Genomic DNA, 22,911 nt, shown 5'->3' on the forward strand with positions numbered 1-22,911 from the left:
GTTTACAAGGTGACTAACTCCCGCTGTAGCGAGGAATAAAACGCATTATGATGCAGATTCTTTTACTCGTCATTCGTAGTAAAAATTTCTCACCCGATTGTGGTAATATTGCGTGCAGATACATAACCACCAGCCCTCACCTGAGCTACCCCTGACCCCGCTAACGTCACACCAAGGTCCCACAGGTAGACCACTCAGGTTACTGTATTATCACTGACCCCTACAGCAAGGTTCCACTACCTCCATATTTAACTGACTACCGAGTGCCACCCCGACACCCTAGTAGCCCACACAACAAGTAACTTTAGTAAACCTTCCCCGTTCCAACTCTAGGCACAATCATTAATACCCATACTTACACAACGGGCCCAGCTGTGAATGCCAGGAATACCTCTGCTTCAATGCTGAGGCCACTTCCTGTGTGTCAATGTCAATAAAATCAAGTTCGTGTTTTGGTCACCACCGAGCCACGGCGTCACGGAACTCCAGGCAGACGCATATCATGGCACATAATGGCACGACCTGGGCCACTGCCAGACCACTGCCTTATAAAGCACGTTCCTGTGAATCGATAATTTGCCATGACTAGCCAGTGTGTAGTACAGAGCCAATATAGTTTACCCAGACAATAGTTGAAGCCACTACTATATCATAACCCTCTATGGTATCCAGATAGACTCTAACCCTGTACTTTAATGCGCCCACCTAGACCCGCCCTGCCCTGCCCTGCCCCGCCCAGCCCAGCCCGCCACGCTAGGAGTCTGGCACTCAACTTTAAAAGCACACCCATTTCCACCTTTCACGCGAAGGTCAGGCACCCGCAGAGCACCGGTTTTAACACCCACACAGGCAGGCGACACACCACACGCCCTCTGGTGGTACAACAACAAAGAACACGCACCACCCTGCCAACTGCAACCTGTACTACACGCACACATAACGCCCCCAAGGTCGCCAGGTTATCGATTTCCCTCGTTAACCAAACAACAACGTTAGCTAGGTGGTAAGAAGCAACAAACCGGGCCAAAGTACTTACGACCCACGAGTTACCTGTAATACGGCACAAAGCTGAATAATTAAACAACGGATAAATTAATATTACACTAATCTTAAACACTGCCGGGTTTTGTAATCTGTTGAACACCATCTTGATGTTTTATTTGTCTTCCACTAAGAGGAGTTTGAAAGTAGTAAAGAAGAAAGGGAAAGAGAAGTAAGTCTAGAGAAGAGGAGAAAGAAAAGGAATTAATTAATTTTACCGCCACACCACCCCGTCAAGTACTGTACTGCGGTGTCCCTCAGGACTCATTTAGTTTAAAACTCGGGTTGAAACACGACGACCCTCTTCAAGGGAAGATGTTGTTTAATAATACGGGCGAGTCTCTTCAACGTTGTAAAGACTATACGTACTGTATATCAGGCGTTGGAGAGATTAGATTTGTTCCCTATGTATGTGTAATGTTCAGGGGTCAAAAATTACCATGACACTGAAGTTAACGCCACAGACGTGCGTGCGCGCGCACGCACACACCCCAAAAACAGTATTGTCAAATTACAATCCTCTTGATATAACCCCTTTCACCATGTGTACACAACAGATAAATCAGCTGAGGTACCACTCTGTTGCTCCTCCACCAATCGAGGGAAAATGATAATTATTTTTAATAGATATCAGTATTTTTTAAACACGGATGACCCGATTACTGTAACTTAACCTAATTAGCTATTGCTAACATTACTTTTCTATTACAGCTTTAGTTACGCAATAAACAAGGAAATAAGAAAATAAATAAGAATAAGTCTACCCGGCCACTTGGGTATGCGGCGACGCAGACCCGAGTTGCAGAACAGCCATAACAAACGAGTCCAGACAATGCAGTTATACCAGGCCACCATTGACGATCATGCTAGCCATTACTGCACTTAACCCCTTGCATACGAGGACTTCATCCTTTGGGTACATGCAATTAACCCCTTGTGTGCACTGTAAGAGCCCCCCCCCCCCCACCCCCTCCTGAGTACAACGCCCTCGTAATCAAGGGAGTGGGTCTTGGTGTTCAAAGGTTAAGTACTCAAGGGCCCAAGTGAACGTACTCCAGGGATTAATGCACTGTACAAGCCACCATAATAGGCACGACAACCATTTCTTCCTCATCGTTACGTGACCAGGATAGTGATGAAGTTGCTGTTGTATAGATGAAGGAGAGGTGCACAAGAAAGTAAAAATATCGTGTAGCGTTCCAGTTCCAGGGTGAAGGTTATGTGCGAGGAACCATCCCCATCCTCACACGTTAGTAAATCAGCCTTAAGCCTTACTTATACCACGCAGAAGTAGGTGGGAGTGCGGCCTTGAGGCACCACGACAATCACAGGTGAAAAAAAAAATACATATTTTTATATGGGATTACCATTAACACCCGCCACACTGACCTAGTCTGGGGGGGAGGGAGGTACGGGTACGCAACACCCACCATACAGAGTAGCTTGGTCTACATTTCCTTGTAAGGCTCTCCAGTGTTTTCTTCCCCTCGCCGTGTAGTAGACCAGGAAATACCCAGGTTGCATGTTTAGTCTTGGCGCAGTGCGTGACGTGCTGATGACCGGCCGTCACCCCCTTCCAACAACAGTAGCTGATACCGTGTTGGTCAGGTTAACGTGACGCTAGCCAGGTTAAACAGTAAAACCGTGATAACTGTTACATTGATCAAGTGTACAGTATGGCTAACATCAGTTCTACCTAAAATAAATATAAAACTAAAACTACTTTGTCCCGTTGGTGAAAATCTCTCGACGGTAAATAACTAACCTATAGGGAGTGGCGTGCAGGAGGTGCGTGCATCATCCTGGCTATTAGCCGGTGCTGGGGGACTGTGTTCACGAGCCCAAATTTCCAGGAATTATTCATAGTTAATAACACCCTAGTGTGTCTTCATCAGTAAATTCACGGGACATAATAATACACGCCACTTTGCCATTATATTTGACGCCCTTCCACCCTTACGATGATCACGAGGAATATCCACCATGACTCAATGTTGAGAATAATTAACACCGTACAGGTGTGACTGAAAATGTAAACTAATGGACCATTTCAAAGGTTAATATATCAAGTGAACTTCAGTAAACTCTCATCATCAGTGATCTACTAAAACTGTATACATAAATGAGATCTGCTTTTCTTTACTCCCCAGCAACACCTTTGGGCCTCGTGTTGATGCTATGTGGACTTATACACTGGAGGACTAAAGTGGTGGACAGCCGCAAGGTACCTACATTAGAGACCTCTGGCAATGAGGAAAATCATAAGTTAATATATATATATATATATATATATATATATATATATAAAATAGGAAGTTGTACAAGTTTAAAAAATAAAATAATTTAAAAATCAAATGCGGTTAAGTACCACTTTGCAGTAAAAAAAAAAATCATTACCAGAGGTCCCTATCGTAGGTTCCGTGCGCCTGTGGAGTCCTAGACTAGTGTACCACCACAATTCATTTTTTATGATAGTTCGGGTAAATGCGAGCTTCAACACACCCTTGAGGAATATTTACTCAAAATGACACAAAACGGGAAGAAAAAAATTCACTCAATCTGCCAAACAAGTGAGTTTTTGTCCGTGCATGGACTGGTGTCAATGCTAATCATATTTAACCTGGGAAGTGAGACGCTCGGGGAAATATGGAGAGCTCGACTAGCTACAAACACCTACACACGACTCCCGGTTCTATACGTGGTTGGTGGAGCAGTGTTGACTGGATTTAAAAGGACTGGCAGCCAATTCCTTCAACGGTACAGTACATCTGCAGATAACGAGGCTTCGTCTCACATGAGCAAACAGTGACATTGTCTAGACATTCTTATAGTCTAATATTAGTAATTTTATTTAACTGAGCTAATACTTCTGAAGTGACTAAATACTGTATCTCATGTCTTTTAAAATGTTCCACAATCGGTGCTCTAATCAGTCGGCAATCAGCGTCGGCCAGAGTAGCCTATTGTATAGTCTTACCTAAACAGTCCGTACAGAATGGACAAAACGTGTACAACTGGTCGCCAACAATACACTACCATCATGAGGATTCATGTAAAAAATAAAAAAAAACGTATTACAAATTACATAAGGAACATTTACACAGGGCATGTAACACCCTTGAGCTAGAAAACTGGTAAACTAAGAGCTGTGATAACACGGGCGTGGAGCGTGACAGACAGAAACTACTATGAAAACTGGGATTACTAGGCAGGCAACTAACTGTCTTGGCTTCCAACCCAATAATGTTTAAAATTGTCAATTAACGGAATGCCAGTACGAAAGCCACCCAAACCAGAACCCATTACCTAGTCATCCGATACATCAGGGCGCCTATCGGGGATGCAACTGCCCCCCATCTCGACCCGCCTCTTCAGAGTAATCAGTCCATATACATAATAGTGAAAAGTTTGGTGTTGACAGTGCAGACACCCATGGCACGGGTGAACATCCTCTACCACACGAAAGTGATGCTGTTTGCCACACTACACAATGTGCTGCTGACGAAGAGTAGAAAGGACTGTACAGCCAAGATGAAGCTACACCGTGCCCTCTACCATGTCAAGGGTGCAACCTTCCATGACACTGGTCATGGTTGCTTTTGATAAGATATAATCTTTTTATTTACCCAAGCGCAAACACTACTTTTATGTATACACATCCAATTTTTATTTATCCAAGTGCAAACACTTTATTCCTTAACCAAGAACTAAAACTTTTATTTACCTGTGTGTACAGGGTACTTGTTTATTCTCTCACGCCCGTATTATGTTCTCCATACTTAAAGTTCTTAAAATAAACTAGTTTTATCTCAGGCATAAACCTCAGATACACTGGCACTAACACCCTTACAGTACATGGTCTGCTAGCATCAAGTGTTCGTTCTGAATCACCGAAACAGAAATGCAAGGAAAAATTCCTTGCCATCCGCCTAGTTAATTTATCCTTGATCGCCAAGATGTGTTCTCCCTTCCCGTGGCTGCCGCGTGAACAGACTTGATATAAATGTACCAAAACAGTACTCCGAGTGATACATTCCTGTTCTACTGTATATTTATCGACGGCAGGGTAATGCTGTATTATAAAGAAATAGGAAAAGGGAAAGTTGAAGAAATTGTATCCTTTGTCGGCTTCGTCTTATGAATACCAGCAAATCAGTACTCCCGGCAGGGCCCCTTGACTTCCTACCTTCCCAACCCACTTGCTTCCTTCCGTGGCATCGACGACGGCAAAGCTCAGACAGGTGACGTAAATATAGCCAAGGTATGTACAAGCTGAGTAGAATCTCCGAAATGTCAACCTTCATTGTAATATTTTCACACTACTGTATCAAGACAAAGAATGAGACATTAGAAGGAGTTTGCTGATGGATGACATATTTTACAAGGTAACAATTCAAACTAGAAATCCTACAGCAACAAATCAAACCTAGAGCAAACCTTTTTCCACTTTCTATTCTGGTATAAAACTTATCAGAAATCTTTGATGGAGCTGTTCATTACACCAATCTTCTCGTGCTCACCAACAGGGGCCATAATCGTATACAATTCGCAAAACTATACCGCTCTAAATCAGTCATGAACAAACATGATCAAATTTACTGTTTTGGACAAGTAATGCAATTTCAATTTCTGACCCATTTCCAGCAGGTGAGCCGCGGGTTTCTTTATCACATGTACAGGAAGTGATACAACAGAGGTCACACAGTACCCTTGTAGGGGGGGGTTGGCAACTACTGCATTACTAAGCATATCGCGAGCTGGATTACGTCACTACACTGTTAGGACAAGAGACCGGCGACTACTAGATGAGCATGAGGAGCACCTACACGTCACGTGATACAACAGCTATGATTCATGCCACCGCGAGCCAACAACTGATTAGAGGCTTACGAAACAAAAATTCGTACTTTATGTAACGTGTGATATAACAGTCCGTTAATCAACAGAACTGTAGAAATGTTACGTTACTTAATTACTCTTCAAATAGGAAGAGGATAAAAAATACTTATCCCATATACGAGATAAACAAAAACTTCTAGAATACCTGGTGGCGTTCACCGTCTGTCTAAACTACACCCAGTCAACTTCACAACCAATGGGTTCAAATAAACATGGGGTTTAAGGTACATATCTCTCTACACGAAAAAACTGCTTTATCACTTTAACCATAAGAGATGTGTACAAACAAAAGCGAGTGTATTAAGATATATATATATATATATATATATATATATATATATATATATATATATATATATATATATATATATATATATATAAGCTCCATTAACTCAAATATTTCAACAGCAAGTCTCACGCTAACATAACAAGCCTGTATATGGCATCAGGCCAAGCTGTCCTAGTGGATTAGCAGCAACAGTAGCAGACCTTTCATTTACCGAGGGAAACTTGGCTTGGCTTGGCTTCCCAACTCCTGATATGAAGATACTCAAGAAAAACAAACAGGTATTTCACTGACATTACAAAAAACCATCAAAAGATACTACTATACAGTATCCTAACACCAATATACAGTATACACATTTGAAAATCAACTTTTCCGCCATATCCAAAATCGGTGCAATCTATCTTAAGCATTGTGGCGCGATTTATAAATTAACGTAACGAAGACAAGTTGGACAAAACATCAAAGCGTAAAAACAATCTGATGGCTTCAAATACTTTTTCGTCCACACGTTTTTTTTCTTTTCTTTTTTACGGGAATTAGCCCACCCGGGCACAGGTCAAACTACCCACAAAGGGGCCTGGGGGGAGGGGGAGGGAATAGAAATAAATTGAAAATAGAGAAGAAAAAGGTTATACTGTGTTAATCTACACCACGAAGATGCCGGAAAACCAGCTTTTTAAAGTGACAAAGATTGTATAAGTATGGAAACAGAAGAAGGCAGAGCATTCCACAGTTTGGCTGTGTGAGGAAAGAAGGATGTACGATAACGGGTTATTCTCGTGTGACCGACATCCATAGAGAAACGGTGGGCACCGCGGGCAAGACGTGCGTTACGAGCCCACGGCCTTGCCGGCGGCACACAGGATGCCAAATCCACCGAACAATGCCCGTTAAAGTACCTATAAAAGAGAGTGAAGCAACATTGCGGCGAAGAGACAGGGAAGAGAGATTGTCGACTAAAGGAGGAGAGTTAATAAGACGAAATGCCTTTGATTCCACCCTATCTAATAGTTGGACAGAAGAAGAGCCACCCCAGATATGAGAGCAGTACTCCAAGTTAGGACGAATGAATCCCTTATATAATTGGAGCAACTGCTCAGGAGTGAAGTAGCTACGGCATCTGTACAGCATTCCCAACTTTTGGGAGGCAGCTTTAGCTATATTAACGATGTGTATTCACTGGTCGGGGTTAAAAGTGTTTAACACTTAACAATATCTGGCATCTACTTCTGAGTTATACATATATGATTGGGATATATTAATAACACTACTTGTCATCACATATGCCTGAACCACAAAATAGGATAAAACTCTCCTTAATACCTAAGGTCTTTTCTTAAAATACATTAAAGGTAGGTTTAATGAGAAATTTTCAACTAAAAATTTCCTCAATCAATATAAACCGTATAAGTTTAAATGTACATTTGTAATCCATGTAGATGGTCCGATTCTCAAGCATGGAGAGCGCCCACCGAGCTACAGAATAGCATAAACATATTCAATGTCATGTGGTACTCACCGAACTCTGCAATACAGGCAGACAAGCCCCCGTAGATGAAAGGGCGCCAGTCGCTCCGGCCCATCCCACGTGTGAGGCGCCTGAAAAAAAATTATCAGCATTTATCAACCACGAAGTTGAAGCTAGACAAACTATAAAGAAACAATGGGGTAAAGAAAATATCAAAATACTACAACACAACAGTAGTTGTTACCGTAGTTGTGTATTGCCATGCAGTTACTATACAACGTATGCATGTTACGTATAAAGAAGCTGATATATATTCGCTTTATTGCCAAGAAGGCACCTGGGTAGGGGAGGAAAAGATAAGGGGGACCTTACGATAATAACGCCTAAAATTCCACTGGTAAGCATAGTTTATTCTTGTTTACAATCAATTCCAGAGACGACCAGCTAAACCAACCAAACCTCACCTGGCCAAAATGAATCCAGGAAAAAATCACTGAAAAAAAGACACGGAAAAAACCTAACCTACATGCAAAGCCATCATATATAGTGTTGTCAATGTGTACAAGTAATGTTACTTTTTTTCCGTTCACCGGCGAACATATACTAAATTTCTGGCGTATTACTGGCGTTTTAATTAAGTTTATGGATCATATCTGCAATATACACGCAAATGTGACCTGAAGTCATGTTCTGCCACCAAAAGGACTCAAATTTGTGGCTCTAATCCACCCACTGTTTTATATCTATACAAAACTATTTAAGCTTCCAGCTCATCCTTGTAAAGCACTTAACACGAACCAGACATTAGTAGGTGAACCTATGGGTACTCTACTTACCCGTATGGTTGTAATAAATTTTAACTATAGGTAAACGCAGTTAATTGTTCCACTAAATGACAAGTACTCCAACATAAGCACGATATACAGCTAGTGTGTATATTATACCGTATGTGGTGAACACATATAGGTATTGTTTTACTTTCACACAACCATGTAATTTTAATTATTTTACTTTGCACTCAATAGTTTCGAGACAATTCTAAGACACTATTCGTCTATGACATTTCCCTCGCAAATTACATATATATCGGGGGGGGGGAGGGTCCAAAGAGGTGAGATTCGGTTAGGTTAGATCATTTAAGGTCATTTGTGAGGGAAACGTCATAGTAGTGTCTTAGAATTGTCAAAACTATTGAGTGCAAAGATAAAATTCTTAAGTTACCAATGTATACTGCTGAACAGATATAAAAATAAATAAATATTAATTAAAAGACACGCATTTCTGTGCATGCCACTTTAATAGGAAATGTTAAGTTACTTAAGTATATGACTCGGCTAATATCAGTTTAGTAGTAGTTATCGTTGTATAAACATTTTCTTTGATAAAAAATAATGTTACTGTTCTACCTTCATTACTTCACAGGAAAATATAAATAAATGAGCCAGTATTTGTTTTTACAATTCTATAGTCGACTGAAGCCTTCATGATTTACAATAACGTAGCAATAATATTTAGAGGAACTCATTACAATGCAATTTGAAGTTCCATATCTAACTTTTATCTTTACATTAAGCGCATTTACATAAAATAATAATATTCAAAACCATGAACTGCAGGTCATAATTGTGTCAATTTTTTCCATTGTGAACTTCAAACTGCGTTAACACAAAGTCTTCTCCGTTTTTGGGAGGCTTCATCTTGGCCAAAACGAAGTCAAGATCCCATCTGGAGCAAGAGTAACAACAAAATCTGGGTGTCATGGCAGGTAAAAACATCTGGCGCGAGCTCAGGCGAACCCAACCCAAACACAGTGCCAGTGCGCGGTCTTTCACCTTACGCATGATGAATAACGTGACGTGTTCGATGCCGGGAACTCGTTCAACACGTCTACTTACTATCAGCATCCACACAACAAAACCCCTGTTCAAGCAGTCAGCCTTGTTCTCTATCACACAAACGCACCATTTTTCCGAGTAAGATAAGCAGTTGCATCACGATTCCTAGGACCTGGAACGGCTCAAGCAGCAAAAAACATTCCCGCCCGCTTAGAAAATAGTCACAGCCAAGCGTGGGAAAGTTACAGAGGACATCTAATATCATTAAATAAAGCACTGCTGTACCACTGTAACTCTCTCACCTTGGGAATAAATGTGGAACCACAGAGATTCAAGAAAATGCAGAGAGATGTCCGAACACTACCACACTCTTTCTTGGATTGGAGCCGACTGATGGTGAGCCATCTTCTGAACGACGCATGCGCAGTTCTTACCGACGACGCAATCGCGAGCTTGCCATACAATGGTAACTTAAGGAATTATTCTTTTGTTCACGATGCTAAGTGATAGCTAAACCTTTAATACTGATTAAGCCATATACATGATTGATATGTGTGTATATGTGTATAAACTTTCTAAATATCCATTTGAAATTATGATGCCTACGTATATAAATAACAGTTGCCACATCAATAAATCTGTGGTGCCAGTTATAGAGAATTTCAACACATTAATTAGTTTTATGACTGTTTGTATGTAAGCGAAACATTTCCTTATTCATCACCAGGAGGCACTGTTTTGAAGTTACGATAACCAAAAAACGTTCAATGCAGATATTAATATTTCGCTGGGCTAAAATAAATCTTACCTAACATTGGCAGTGCAAGTTAAATAACCATTTAGAACATTAAATAAAAGAACAATGCAGTTGCACCAAAGCCAACTAAGAGAACGAAAACAAAAATAAGTTCACATTGCTACATATTCTAAACTAATATAACTGAGTATATCATGATTCATGCACGCCATTACTCCGCTCAACCTTTAAAGCCGTGTGATGCCACAATTCCCTCTCATCTTTTTACCCCTTCACCACCTTAGATAATTATTCAATAAATTCTTCGTAGAAATTCACAATGGTTCAGTATGAACGCAGTAATGCAAAGGTAAACAGTAAGTAGAATTGACCAAGAATAGCCCAAGAAAGTTTTAGAAACTAATGCTTACTTATGTAGGATTGATTGGGTCAAGGGAATTACCTTAAATCTACCTTTCTTCACAAAGTCATTCAAAATTATCCTAACCATGACAACAGAGCATCTCCTTATTTTCGAAATGGGAAAATATATACATTTAGGGAGCAGCTTAGCTATAAAAGTACAGGTTTCCTAAGAGCCAGGTGGATAGCCCACCTGATTTCAATCTCCCCTGTACTTCCCTCTTCTAACTTTACCTTACATCTGCATTGTATTCTCAGAGCCTATAAAGTTCTCTTCCCTCCATCAAGGAGTAATATTCCTTACCTCCATCTAGATTCTAGCCGACCGGCATGGGGCGGATTACGCTTGCCTCACCAACGTTGCTCACAGGGAAAATACACGAAACTAGGAGAAAAACTTAAAATGAGATGAGGAAACCCTGATTTAATTCATTCTAGCTTTCATTGTTGTTTTTCAAAACTAACTGAAACGTTTCAAGAGGACGCAAGGACTTGGATAATATTTTAGTTAATAAATCAGTTGATTGTTGGGTGAGTGTGGGAGGAGGATCTCAGAATGGGGCAGGTGCCGAGAAGCACTGGGATAAATAAGTATTATCTCACCTTGGTAGTCAACATGTTACTCGAGGAAAAGTACAAGCACCGGAATGCCAGGTAAACCCAACGTGTCCCCTGTCGTTTTCTCGCAGTTTTTATACAGTATAACGCTCGCGATATTTTGTAAGATAAGAGGGTCTGAAAGGTGTAAACAGCAAAATAGTGTGGGAAGTGCATAAATACAGGCAGATCAAGATATCGTGTACACTTGCAAACCCCTGTATAGTCTTGTCTGAAATATACACAAGTAGACCGACGTATTGCATAACTTTAAACCTTTTCTCTTGATATTAGTTATAGAGGGAGATAATCATTCTATTATTATTTTTTTTTACAAGGATTAGCCTGTAGGGGTATCGAGATATTAATGTTGTCTAGCACTCAGGATGGAAGGAAACTCTAATGTGGTTTTCTTGTATATTATATGATATATGATAGACAGTCTGGTGCTGGAGGTGCAGAATGAGAGTTGGTTGGTAAGGAAGCTCAGAAGGACAGCTGGTGGGTCGCCATGCTCGCTGGCGGGAGCGAGGACCGCCAGGCAGGCGAGGAGAAGCGAAGGCCGCCAGGCAGCGGCAGAGGAGGAGGTGTTGCTTGTTCAAGAAGAATGGTCAGAATGAATCTCAATGGAGAGACAGAGCTTATATACCCAGCAGCCGCTATGAGTCATGTTGGGAAAACCCAAGAAGTCGCCGGCCTTTTGGCTCGGTTGCTAGGATACGGCGGGCATTGGAATGCGGATACGCTTGGTTGCTAGGGAAGACAGTAGCAGGTGGTGTGCAGCTACGCAGTTTGTAGGGGAGACGTCCACTACAATACTCCCCCTCCCCTCCAGGCGGTGTAGGAGACTTGTTGATTGTAGAGTTGCTTAGCACATGTGAGGCAGACCGGGCGGTGCATGCCTCATGTGAGACAACGGCGATGGCGTGATGAGCCGATCGCTGAAATACAACTGTCTAGATACACACTATCTGTGGGAGAAGGGAGAAAAAGGGTGTGTGGAGGCGATGAATGTTGTGCTTCCCTCACGACAGGTACAGGGTCGTCAGATGCGCCTGCTGGGGTGTGTGTGGGCCTGGGTCAGGACCAGGGGCTGCGTCAGCAGAAGCGGATTAGGGCTCGTGACAGCAGCTGGGTCCACGACAGCAGCAGGGTGCAGGACATTAGCAGGGAGTACCTGAGGGAGAAAAGAGGGGGTGTGGAGGCAATGGGTGTTGTGTGCTTCCCTCACGGCAGGTACTGCTGGGCCGGCGTCGGCGTCTGAGGCAGGACGGGTGTGCTGGGGTCGTCAGAATGTGGTGCGTGGGGCAGGAAGAGGAGCCGGTGTCTGCTTGAAGACTGGGAGCGTGATCAGTGTCTCCTCCATCCTGTGTGAGTGCTAATCTTCGGGAGTCACCATTGTAGGGGTATCGAGATATTAATGTTGTCTAGCACTCAGGATGGAAGGAAACTCTAATGTGGTTTTCTTGTATATTATATGATATATGATAGACAGTCTGGTGCTGGAGGTGCAGAATGAGAGTTGGTTGGTAAGGTAGCTCAGAGAAGGACAGCTGGTGGGTCGCCATGCTCGCTGGCGGGAGCGAGGACCGCCAGGCAGGCGAGGAGAAGCGAAGGCCGCCAGGCAGCGGCAGAGGAGGAGGTGTTGCTTGTTCAAGAAGAATGGTCAGAATGAATCTCAATGGAGAGACAGAGCTTATATACCCAGCAGCCGCTATGAGTCATGTTGGGAAAACCCGAGAAGTCGCCGGCCTTTTGGCTCGGTTGCTAGGATACGGCGGGCATTGGAATGCGGATACGCTTGGTTGCTAGGGAAGACAGTAGCAGGTGGTGTGCAGCTACGCAGTTTGTAGGGGAGACGTCCACTACAAGCCCACCTGGGCAAAGGTCACTGACCCCAGATCGGGGCCTGGAGGGCAAAATTGTGATAATAATAATAATAATAATAATAATAATAATAATAATAATAATAATAATAATAATAATAATAATAATAATAATATTAATTCATTATAAATAAAATGTATTATATAAAATAAAAAAATAAAAATAAAAATAATAAAATAAAAACAACACTGTAATAATAATAATAATAATAATAATAAAGAACCACAAAGAAATACAAATATGAAGAAAAAATAAGATCAAAAGTGAGAAACAATATATGTATGTTGTGTTGTCAAAGTAAGAGAAACAATTTAAACCCTGCAATTGTATGTAAATGGGGCAGAAAGGCAGATCAGCAACCTGGGACTTAGTCACAATTTTTGTGATGCCACATGGCAACAGGGTCTAACATTAGACAATACATTATGCTTCTAATGTCTTGTAGTGGACTTCTCCCCTACAACTGCGTAGCCGCACCACCAGCTGCTACCATCTTCCCTAGCAACGAAACTAGCGACAAGCGAGTGGCGTCACCAGATGCTATCGTATCCTAGCAACCGAGCAAAAGACGGGTTACTTCTCGGGTTTTCCCAACATGACTCATAGATGACTCACGGCTGCTGGGTATATATGCTCTGTCTCTCCATTGAGATTCATTCTAGCCTCTCTTCTACAACACGCAACACCTCCTCCTCCGCCGCTGCCTGGCGGCCCTCGCTTCTCCTCGCCTGCCTGGCAGTCCTCGCTCCCGCCAGCGAGCATGGCGACCCACCAGCTGTCCTTCTCTGAGCTTCCTCACCAACCAACTCTCATTCTGACCATCTTCCTGAACACGCAACACCTCCTCCAGCAAGCTCCACGCCCTCCAGCACTCATTCAACCAGGAGGCCAGCAACAGGCAACATCTTCTCTAACGAAGCTCCTGCACATCTACCTCCTTCAACACGCTACTCACCGAACATCTCTACTGAGCAGCTCCTCACCACACGGCACCTCCAGCACCAGACTGTAAATCATATAACTTATATTATACAAGAAAACCACATTAGAGTTTCCATCCATCCTGAGTGCTAGACACATTATACCACGAATTCCTACAAATGGTGACTCCCGGAGATTAGCACTCACACAGGATGGAGGAGACACTGATCACGCTCCCAGTCTTCAAGCAGCATAGAAGAATGGCTTATCCACACAGAAGCAGCTCTGCTACTCTAAGCAGACACCAGCTCCTCTTCCTGCCCCCAAGCACCACATCCTACCGACCCCTGAACACGCCATCGCCTCCACACACCCTCTTTTCTCCCTCAGGTACTCCTGCTAATGTCCTGCACCCTGCTGCTGTCGTGGACCCAGCTGCTGTCACGAGCCCTAATCCGCTTCTGCTGACGCAGCCCCTGCTCCTGACCCAGGCCCACACACACCCCAGCAGGCGCATCTGACTACCCTGTACCTGTCATGAGGGAAGCACAACATTCATCGCCTCCACACACCCTTTTTCTCCCTTCTCCCACAGATAGCGTGTATCTAGACAGTTGTATTTCAGCGATCGGCTCATTCACGCCATCGCCGTTGTCTCACATGAGGCATGCACCGCCCGGTCTGCCTCACATGTGCTAAGCAACTCTACAGACAACAAGTCTCCTACACTGCCTGGAGGGAAGGGGGAGTATTGTAGTGGACTTCTCCCTTACAACTGCGTAGCCGCACCACCAACTGCTACCATCTTCCCTAGCAACGAAACTAGCGGCAAGCGAGCGGCGTCACCAGATGCTATCGTATCCTAGCAACCGAGCAAAAGACCGGTTACTTCTCGGGTTTTCCCAACATGACTCATAGATGACTCACGGCTGCTGGGTATATAAGCTCTGTCTCTCCATTGAGATTCATTCTAGCCTCTCTTCTACAACACGCAACACCTCCTCCTCCGCCGCTGCCTGGCGGCCCTCGCTTCTCCTCGCCTGCCTTGCGGTCCTCGCTCCCGCCAGCGAGCATGGCGACCCACCAGCTGTCCTTCTCTGAGCTTCCTCACCAACCAACTCTCATTCTGACCATCTTCCTGGACACGCAACACCTCCTCCAGCAAGCTCCACGCCCTCCAGCACTCATTCAACCAGGAGGCCAGCAACAGGCAACATCTTCTCTAACGAAGCTCCTGCACATCTACCTCCTTCAACACGCTACTCACCGAACGTCTCTACTGAGCAGCTCCTCACCACACGGCACCTCCAGCACCAGACTGTAAATCATATAACTTATATTATACAAGAAAACCACATTAGAGTTTCCATCCATCCTGAGTGCTAGACACATTATATCACGAATTCCTACAATCTCCCCAGGCGGTAGTACCTCCCTGTTTGGTAGCTGCCTACTACCTACTACCTAAAAAATCACATCAGTGTAGCATCGTCATAAAATTTCACGTTGGTTCAGCGTGTACATAAACATTGTATAAATAAATGATATATACTAGAAAGACAAATCAAGACAGATATATAGCTAGAGATAGATATTATCTACCGCCTGGGAAGATATTGGAAGCATAATGTGTTGTCTAATGGTAGACCCTGCTGCTATATGGCATCACGAATATTGTGACCAAGTCCCAGGTTGCTGATCTGACTTTCTGCCTCATTTACACACAATTGCAGGGTCTCAATTGTTTCTCTTAATATTGACAACACATCAGACTACATATAGCATTTCTCACTATTGATTTTTTTTTATTATCATTATTAGTGTTGTTATTGTTATTATTATTTTATTTTACGTTTTATTATAAATTTTATTTAATATGAATTACTGTATTATTATTATTATTATTACCTGTATTAAATTTTCGCCCCCCAGGCCCCGATGTGGGTCAGTGACCTGTGCCCGGGTGGGCTAATCTTCAAAAAAAAAAAAGTGAAATCATAAAAATTCACGTTAAGTCAGAATGTACATAATGTAGTTTAGGTTGGCTAGCAATAAGTCGATTAACTCGTTTCAACCAAGGATAGCCCAATTATAACATTATAAATATATTTCCAGTGGTATGTTTTCTTGCTTTTGTTTTTTATCATCTATTTTCTTACCTCAATATTTCGGAACACCTGAGACTATAGCCCCCCGATTATTTCATCACATGAAACCTCCTAACGTTACCAGGGGAGAGGTTAGGTTGGTTAAGTAAACGTTTGGGGGGTTCATCTTCAGGTGAGGTACTACCGCCTGAGAAGATATTGGCAGCATAATGTGTTGTGTAATGGTAGACCCTGCTGCCATAGGGCATCACGAAAATTGTGACCAAGTCCAAGGTTGCTGATCTGACTTTCTGCCCCATTTACATACAATTGCAGGGTCTCAATTGTTTATCTTTCTTTGACAACACAACATACATAAATTACATACTGTATATCGTTTCTCACTCTTGATCTTTTTTAATTTTTGTATTTGTTTATGGTTCTTTATTATTATTGTTGTTATTTATTATTATTATCCGTGTTGTTATTATTATTATTAATGTCATTATTATTTTGTTTTTAATTTTGTAATTTTTATTATAAATTTTATTTACTATGAACAAATTATTATTATTCTTGTTATTATTATTAGATTTTTTTTTAGATTGCCCCCGAGGGAGTTAGTTTATTGGGCACCCCCTTACATCCTGTGCAAGGTGAAGTGCACAAGTGTTTACAGCGTCCATCTGGGAAGCATGCAGAGTTCATGCTTGCCTTTATGACTCATGCATTAAGGGCGTAAAAGCCTGAAGGGTCATGGGTTTTGTCAGCAAGTTACATAAAGTGACAGAATGATGAGTGTGTGGGAGGAAAATTCCCGGTACAATTTATGTTTATGGCAAAGCGTGGCAGGTCCCAAATAATGTCAAGTGCCAGGCCATAGGCGTTGACAATATTGAGGGACATACCTTTTAGTGTGATTGTGATGGCGTGTACGTCGGTAGAGTCGACTTCAAGGGGGACGTCGAGAGGTTGGTAGGGGACGTTCTTCTTGGTGTAGGTACGTAGTCCACTAGCATGTCCACATGGTGGTCAATTGATGTGGAGAACTGGAGTGGGTGGGCTCCAGGTGCCGCCATGAGCAGGCGTGGCTTGCGGTGGGTGGACGGGGGCAGCCGGGCACACCGGGGCAGGCTCGGTAGAGTGGACGCCAGCAGAGATGCCAGGCGGCAATGGATTAGGCCGTGAGCAAGAGGGGCACACAGGGGGGCTACCAGCTTGTGTCAAACCAGAAGAGGGGGGGTGACTGAGTAGCAGCTGGAGGCAGGAGTAGTCTGTGTAGGTTGGAGATGGCGGTACAGAGTGTATCAAAGAGTCTTTCAATACGGTTGGTAAATTCGTGTAAGAGGGATATGATCTGTGTCGTGTCACCGGAGGGGGTTGTGGGGGGCACCGGTGGGAGCACAAGGCCTGACAGCGTCAGAGTACCGTAGAGACGGGGAGGAGGCCCAGTAGTAGTTGAGTTAGGAGACGGCCGGGACTGCTGTGTTGCAGCCAGGTGAGGCCAGGCAGGGGCAGGTGTTGTTGAAGAAGGCGTTGCTTGAGACAGAGGGGACGCAGAGGGATGCGGCCCGGTAGGCTGGGGTGGAGGTTGAGGTTGACGCAGCCTTCGGGGAGGCTTTTCTCCTGGGACAGGCGGACGTTTGGGACTTTGCCGTGAGTCAGCATTGTGCCAACCACCACAATTACAACACCTGGGGTCAACAACATAGCCCACACCACCCCTATTGAGGTGGTGTGGGTGACCTAATTGAGGTGTATAAGCATCTCAAAGGGCACTTCTCAGTCGAGTGTCCTTACCTGGAGCTGGCGGACGCTCGCCCCACAAGGGCTCACAGCTCAAGGTTGAAGAAGCAGCAGGTCCAGAAAACTGTGAGGGCAAACTTTTTCGGAGTGAGAGTTGTGAACTCTTGGAACAATCTACCAGAAATTGTTGTGACGGCACCGAGTGTGAGCTCTTTCAAGACCAGACTTGACCAACACGAGCAGGTTCAGGTTACATTCAGGAGCCGGTGCATGCCCAATACTTGCTAACAGTGCGTAACAGAGACGTGACCGATCACCCAAGTAGCTAACTAGCCGATCAGTGGTGAAGAGGATAAAAGTAAACAATGCCAAGCAACACAGCACCCACTTCAGTCTTTTTGCTGAATTTTTTAAATAGTAATAGTTCCACAAATCTTCGTAGCATCGGTGGTTCAGTGGTAGAATTCTCGCCTGCCACGCGGGAGGCCCGGGTTCGATTCCCGGCCGATGCATTCTTTTTGTTATAGATGGAATAATGAAAATACAGTACTTCCGGAATGAAGTAACGCCATCAAAACCCTTCATGTTAGACTCAGTCGACGGAATGCCATTCCGTTGATTGAGCCTAAAATAAGGGTGTGTTACAAACTTACAGTTCTGCATGTTGGGAAAGTTTACTGTACAGGGTAAAGATGCAGGAATGTTCTATACCAATCTACTGTAAAACCATACGATTTCATTAATGAAACTCGAAAGTTGAACTCACTCATCCCCCCCAGGTATAGCGTTAGGGTGTTTGATCATGTCATTTCCTGACACGTGATATAAAGAGGTTAATCTCGTAATAATTCACCAACGTTGTCCACGTTCCATTCACCAAGTTCAGGCTGGGAAGACGCAAAACAAAAGCCAGTAATCTGCACAAAACGCAATTGCCTATGGTGGATACAGCGATTTATGGTTATTTGGGCACCGTTTCATCTTATTCTTGTGTTATATTAGTTCTTGCTTCTATATATACTTTCATTTGAAACTGTCCATATTTCAGTTTACAGTATACATTCAATGTATTTTAAATAGCTGTTATAACGCCGAGGACGATGGGGCTTTAAAGCCACTGATCTTACTTATAACCCCCCTGAGCAGTACATGTCCGTACCCATGGGGCCAATTTTGTTTCGAGTATTGAGTCAGCTGAAAAAAAAAGAGAAAAAAGTCGTAGCTCAAGTTACGACAACCTTTGAAGTATACAGTACACACACACACACTTGCCAGACATGGTGTTCTACGAAGACATCATATTAAACAGATAGTACTTACTTTGATATTTGGTACGAATGAAAGCAACTTTCTTTAAGTGGCATGGTGAGAGTAAGTGAGAGTACGCTCGCACCGAACGGCTCAGTTGTTGGTGAAAAGTTGGAAACAAAGAGCGGACAAGAAGATCCGACATGGCCGATTTTTCGGTGGAATATTTACGGTAAATAATTAATTCATCTTCGTACAATCACTTAGAGACATCATTCTTGTGTTATTGTAAGGGGGGGGGGAGGGGTATGAACAACAACTAGCTGCCACCCTGCGAGGGCTTGGCACTCTTACAACAACGTTGATACTCTGACCTGGTAGCGTGACGTGAGAGGAAGGCCCATGGGTACATGTAAATATAGTATCGAGTATTATGGAGAGAACAACGGTGAATACTGTAGGTGAATCAGACCCACATACAAATACAATGTTTTTTAAACCCAAAAATGGTTACAGAAAGGACGTATGCACCCAAAACAGGAACTCCTAGTACCATGCCCTCAAGCTCAATTTACTTGCACCACTACTGGGTGTACCCACACCAAAACGCACATAAACTCTTACAGCACCATAGTACCAATAAAACCAGTGGCACCTGCCAGTACAACACTCAATACCCCAGGGGCAATACTCCAGCGGCCGCCAGGGGAGTCTCATCACCAAGTGACACCTTCCAACAAACTCCGATAATACCGGTGGACTAACACCACCACACCAACAGCCCCACTGAGTTATGTGCTGTACTCATCCACCAATGATGGGGCTGGCAGTGGTTTGTGGGCTTGACGATCCGGGTTCACCACAGGGGCAGGGCGTTAGGGGAATACTACCCCCTATGGGGCCCATGGGTGGTAGTGGAGTTTCTGACGGTCGGGGTTCAAGGGGACACCCGACTCCACTGGACCTCAGACATCTCCCAAGACTAGTGGATGCTACAGACACGGCCTAGGCTGCGCTAGGGACCTGTGGGAGGGAAGCGTGGCGGCTCACTCATGGCGGCTCACTCATGGCGGCTCACTCACGGTGTAACGAACCTCAACGTTTCAAAGGGACATTAACTAAGGACATAAAATACTTCACTCAAAGCACATAAACTACGTTACTTTAACACTTGCACAAACTATTAGTTAGGTCAAATCACTGAAAAATGGCGAATTACAACACGGAGAAGGTGGAGTGACCTACCTGTAGGAGGGAAGCGTGGGGCTCACTGATTTGAAAAGCCAACCACCGCCTTCCACCCCCTCTAAAGTCACAGATTCCACCTACTCAACCATTTCACTGAATTACGTTACTGTAACACTCTGACATTTGAAACTGAGACTACGAACTCAGTTTCATTTCCTACTATTATCTTTACAAACAATGCTCTGACTGAGCAATCAAAAGCAAGAATTAAATTGATTACAAAATGTTGGATGGCAACAGGTCCCAACATGCTATAGTGGATTTCTCCCCTACAAACGGTTTGTCGCTGCGTAGCCGACCCCGCGAATTCCCCAGTGTATGCCTCATGGTCTGGGTCAACCAGCGCCGCCATACATCACGGAGGTCAACTACTAAGCCACGCCTAACCCCTGCTATTTAAGACCTGACCTCGTGGTGATCTCTCTCTTTCTACCTACACCAACCAGCCAGCAACACCTCCTCCTCCTCCGCCTGCCTGGCGGTCCTCGCTCCCGCCGGCAAGCATGGCGACCCACCAGCTGTCCTCCTCTGAGCATCCTCACCAACCAACTCTCTTCTTCTAGCTACAGCCGCAGCAAGCTACACCACCTCCTCTGCCTGCCTGGCGGTCCTCGCTCCCGCCGGCGAGCATGGCGACCCACAAGCTGTCCTCCTCTGAGCACCCTCACCAACCAGCTCTCTCTACATCACGCTTGTAACCATGCTGCCTTCCCAGCACCAAGCTGCATTGTGCATCCAATACAACATGTATACAGAGAGCACATTGTGAGTTTCCTTTCTCCATCCCATCCTGAGTAAGAACCCAAACACATCTGTTCCCCACAATGCAACGCCTTGCTGCATCACCCGAGGCAGATTTCAAAAGGTTCCCTTCAGAATATTAACTCATTCCTCAGTTAACCTCCCTACCACAATTTCACTATGATTATCAGTCTCTGATATTCATAGGTGAAAAAAAAGGTTTACAGGTTCTCGGTAGCAAAAAGAGCTCACAAACTTCCGTCAACAAACACACAACTCGATGACGTCATCAAGGAAACAGAGAACGGCAGACATTTCCACCGGGAGACTCAGAAGGTTTTATGGACGTGTAAGCGGTTTTTTTACGGGAATTAGCCAACCCGGGCACAGGTCAAACGACCCACAACGGAGCCTGGGGGGCGAAAAAAAAAGAACGGAAAGAAATTGAAAATATAGAAAAAAAGGTTATACTGTATTAATCTACACCACGAAGATGCCGGAAAACCAGCTTTTTAAAGTGAGACAGATTGTAAGAGCATGGAAACACAGAAGAAGGCAAAGCATTCCACAGTTTGGCTGTGTGAGGAAAGAAGGAGGTACTATAACGGGTTATTCTCGTGTGACCGACATCCACAGAGAAATGGTGGGCACCGCGGGCAAGACGTGTGTTACGAACCCACGGCCTTACCGGCGGTACACAGGATGCCAAATCCCCTGAACATTGCCCGTTAAAGTACCTGTAAAAGAGAGAGAGTGAAGCAACATTGCGGCGAAGAGAAAGGGGAGAGAGATTGTCGACTAAAGGAGGAGAGTTAATAAGACGAAATGCCTTTGATTCCACCCTATCTAATAGTTGGACAGAAGAAGAGCCACCCCAGATATGAGAGCAGTACTCCAAGTTAGGACGAATGAATCCCTTATATACTTGGAGCAACTGCTCAGGAGTGAAGTAGCTGCGGCATCTGTACAGCATTCCCAACTTTCGGGAGGCAGCTTTAGTTATACTAAGGATGTGTGATTTCCAGGACATATTGGAGGAAATGGTGAGGCCTAACATATTTATTTCAGAATTTGGGAGGATGATAGCGTCCTGAAATGTAATTGGTGGGAGATCGTCTACTTTACAAAGTGTAATTGGTAAATATTGAGTTTTGTTACTATTGAACTTAACCAAGTTTGTATCTCCCCATTCAGAGATGCTGCACAGATCCGCGTTGATAGAAGTAATGATATCAGTTCTAGAAACAGATCTAGTTTGAGAGTTAGGAGGAAGGGGAAAATGTGAGGAAGAGTGAAGAGTAGAATCATCGGCGTAAGAATGGATAGAATTAGTTGTAGTGTGAAGTAAATCATTGATAAAAAGAAGAAAGAGAGTTGGTGAAAGAACAGAACCCTGTGGGACGCCACTATTGGTAGAGAAAGAGCGAGAAATCGATCCCTCGACAACAACTGCCATGGATCGATTCTCAAGGAAGCTAGAGATGAGAGAACAAAGTGGGGAAGAGAAACCAAAAGAGGGAAGTTTAGATAGCAAAGACTTGTGCCATACCCTGTCAAATGCTTTGGATGTACTGCGCACATCATTGTCATTCCTAAAAACCCGTTTTAATTCATATTACGCTACATAATATTCAAATCCACCGCGCTTGTAGAATCTCAGGAGAGACGTGTATTTCCCATCTGTTTTACCCTCAGGATCACTCTCAGTAAGTCCCGCCTTCGAACACAGTTGTCACTACGTTTAT

The 22,911-nt window shown here is 43.8% G+C and overlaps 1 protein-coding gene and 1 non-coding gene across 2 annotated transcripts in view; one reads left to right on the top strand and one right to left on the bottom strand.

Moving 5' to 3' along the window:
• Positions 1–9,941, bottom strand: part of LOC121865496 (mitochondrial uncoupling protein Bmcp-like) — a 41,974-nt gene extending 32,033 nt beyond the window's left edge. The window contains exons 1-2 of the mRNA XM_042365004.1: positions 9,835–9,941; positions 7,749–7,828 (exon numbers count right to left, since the gene is read on the bottom strand). Of these exons, the coding sequence (XP_042220938.1) occupies positions 7,749–7,812 (64 nt within the window). The 5' untranslated portion in view covers positions 7,813–7,828; positions 9,835–9,941. The remainder of the gene's footprint in view (positions 1–7,748; positions 7,829–9,834) is intronic.
• Positions 9,942–18,370: 8,429 nt separating this feature from the next.
• Positions 18,371–18,441, top strand: Trnag-gcc. Its single transcript has one exon. It is a non-coding gene; the product is annotated as a tRNA-Gly (tRNA).
• The last annotated feature ends 4,470 nt before the right edge of the window (positions 18,442–22,911 follow it).

This window comes from Homarus americanus, unplaced genomic scaffold, assembly GCF_018991925.1.
Source record: "Homarus americanus isolate GMGI-L3 unplaced genomic scaffold, GMGI_Hamer_2.0 scaffold25483, whole genome shotgun sequence".
In the NCBI taxonomy this organism is placed as follows: domain Eukaryota; kingdom Metazoa; phylum Arthropoda; class Malacostraca; order Decapoda; family Nephropidae; genus Homarus; species Homarus americanus.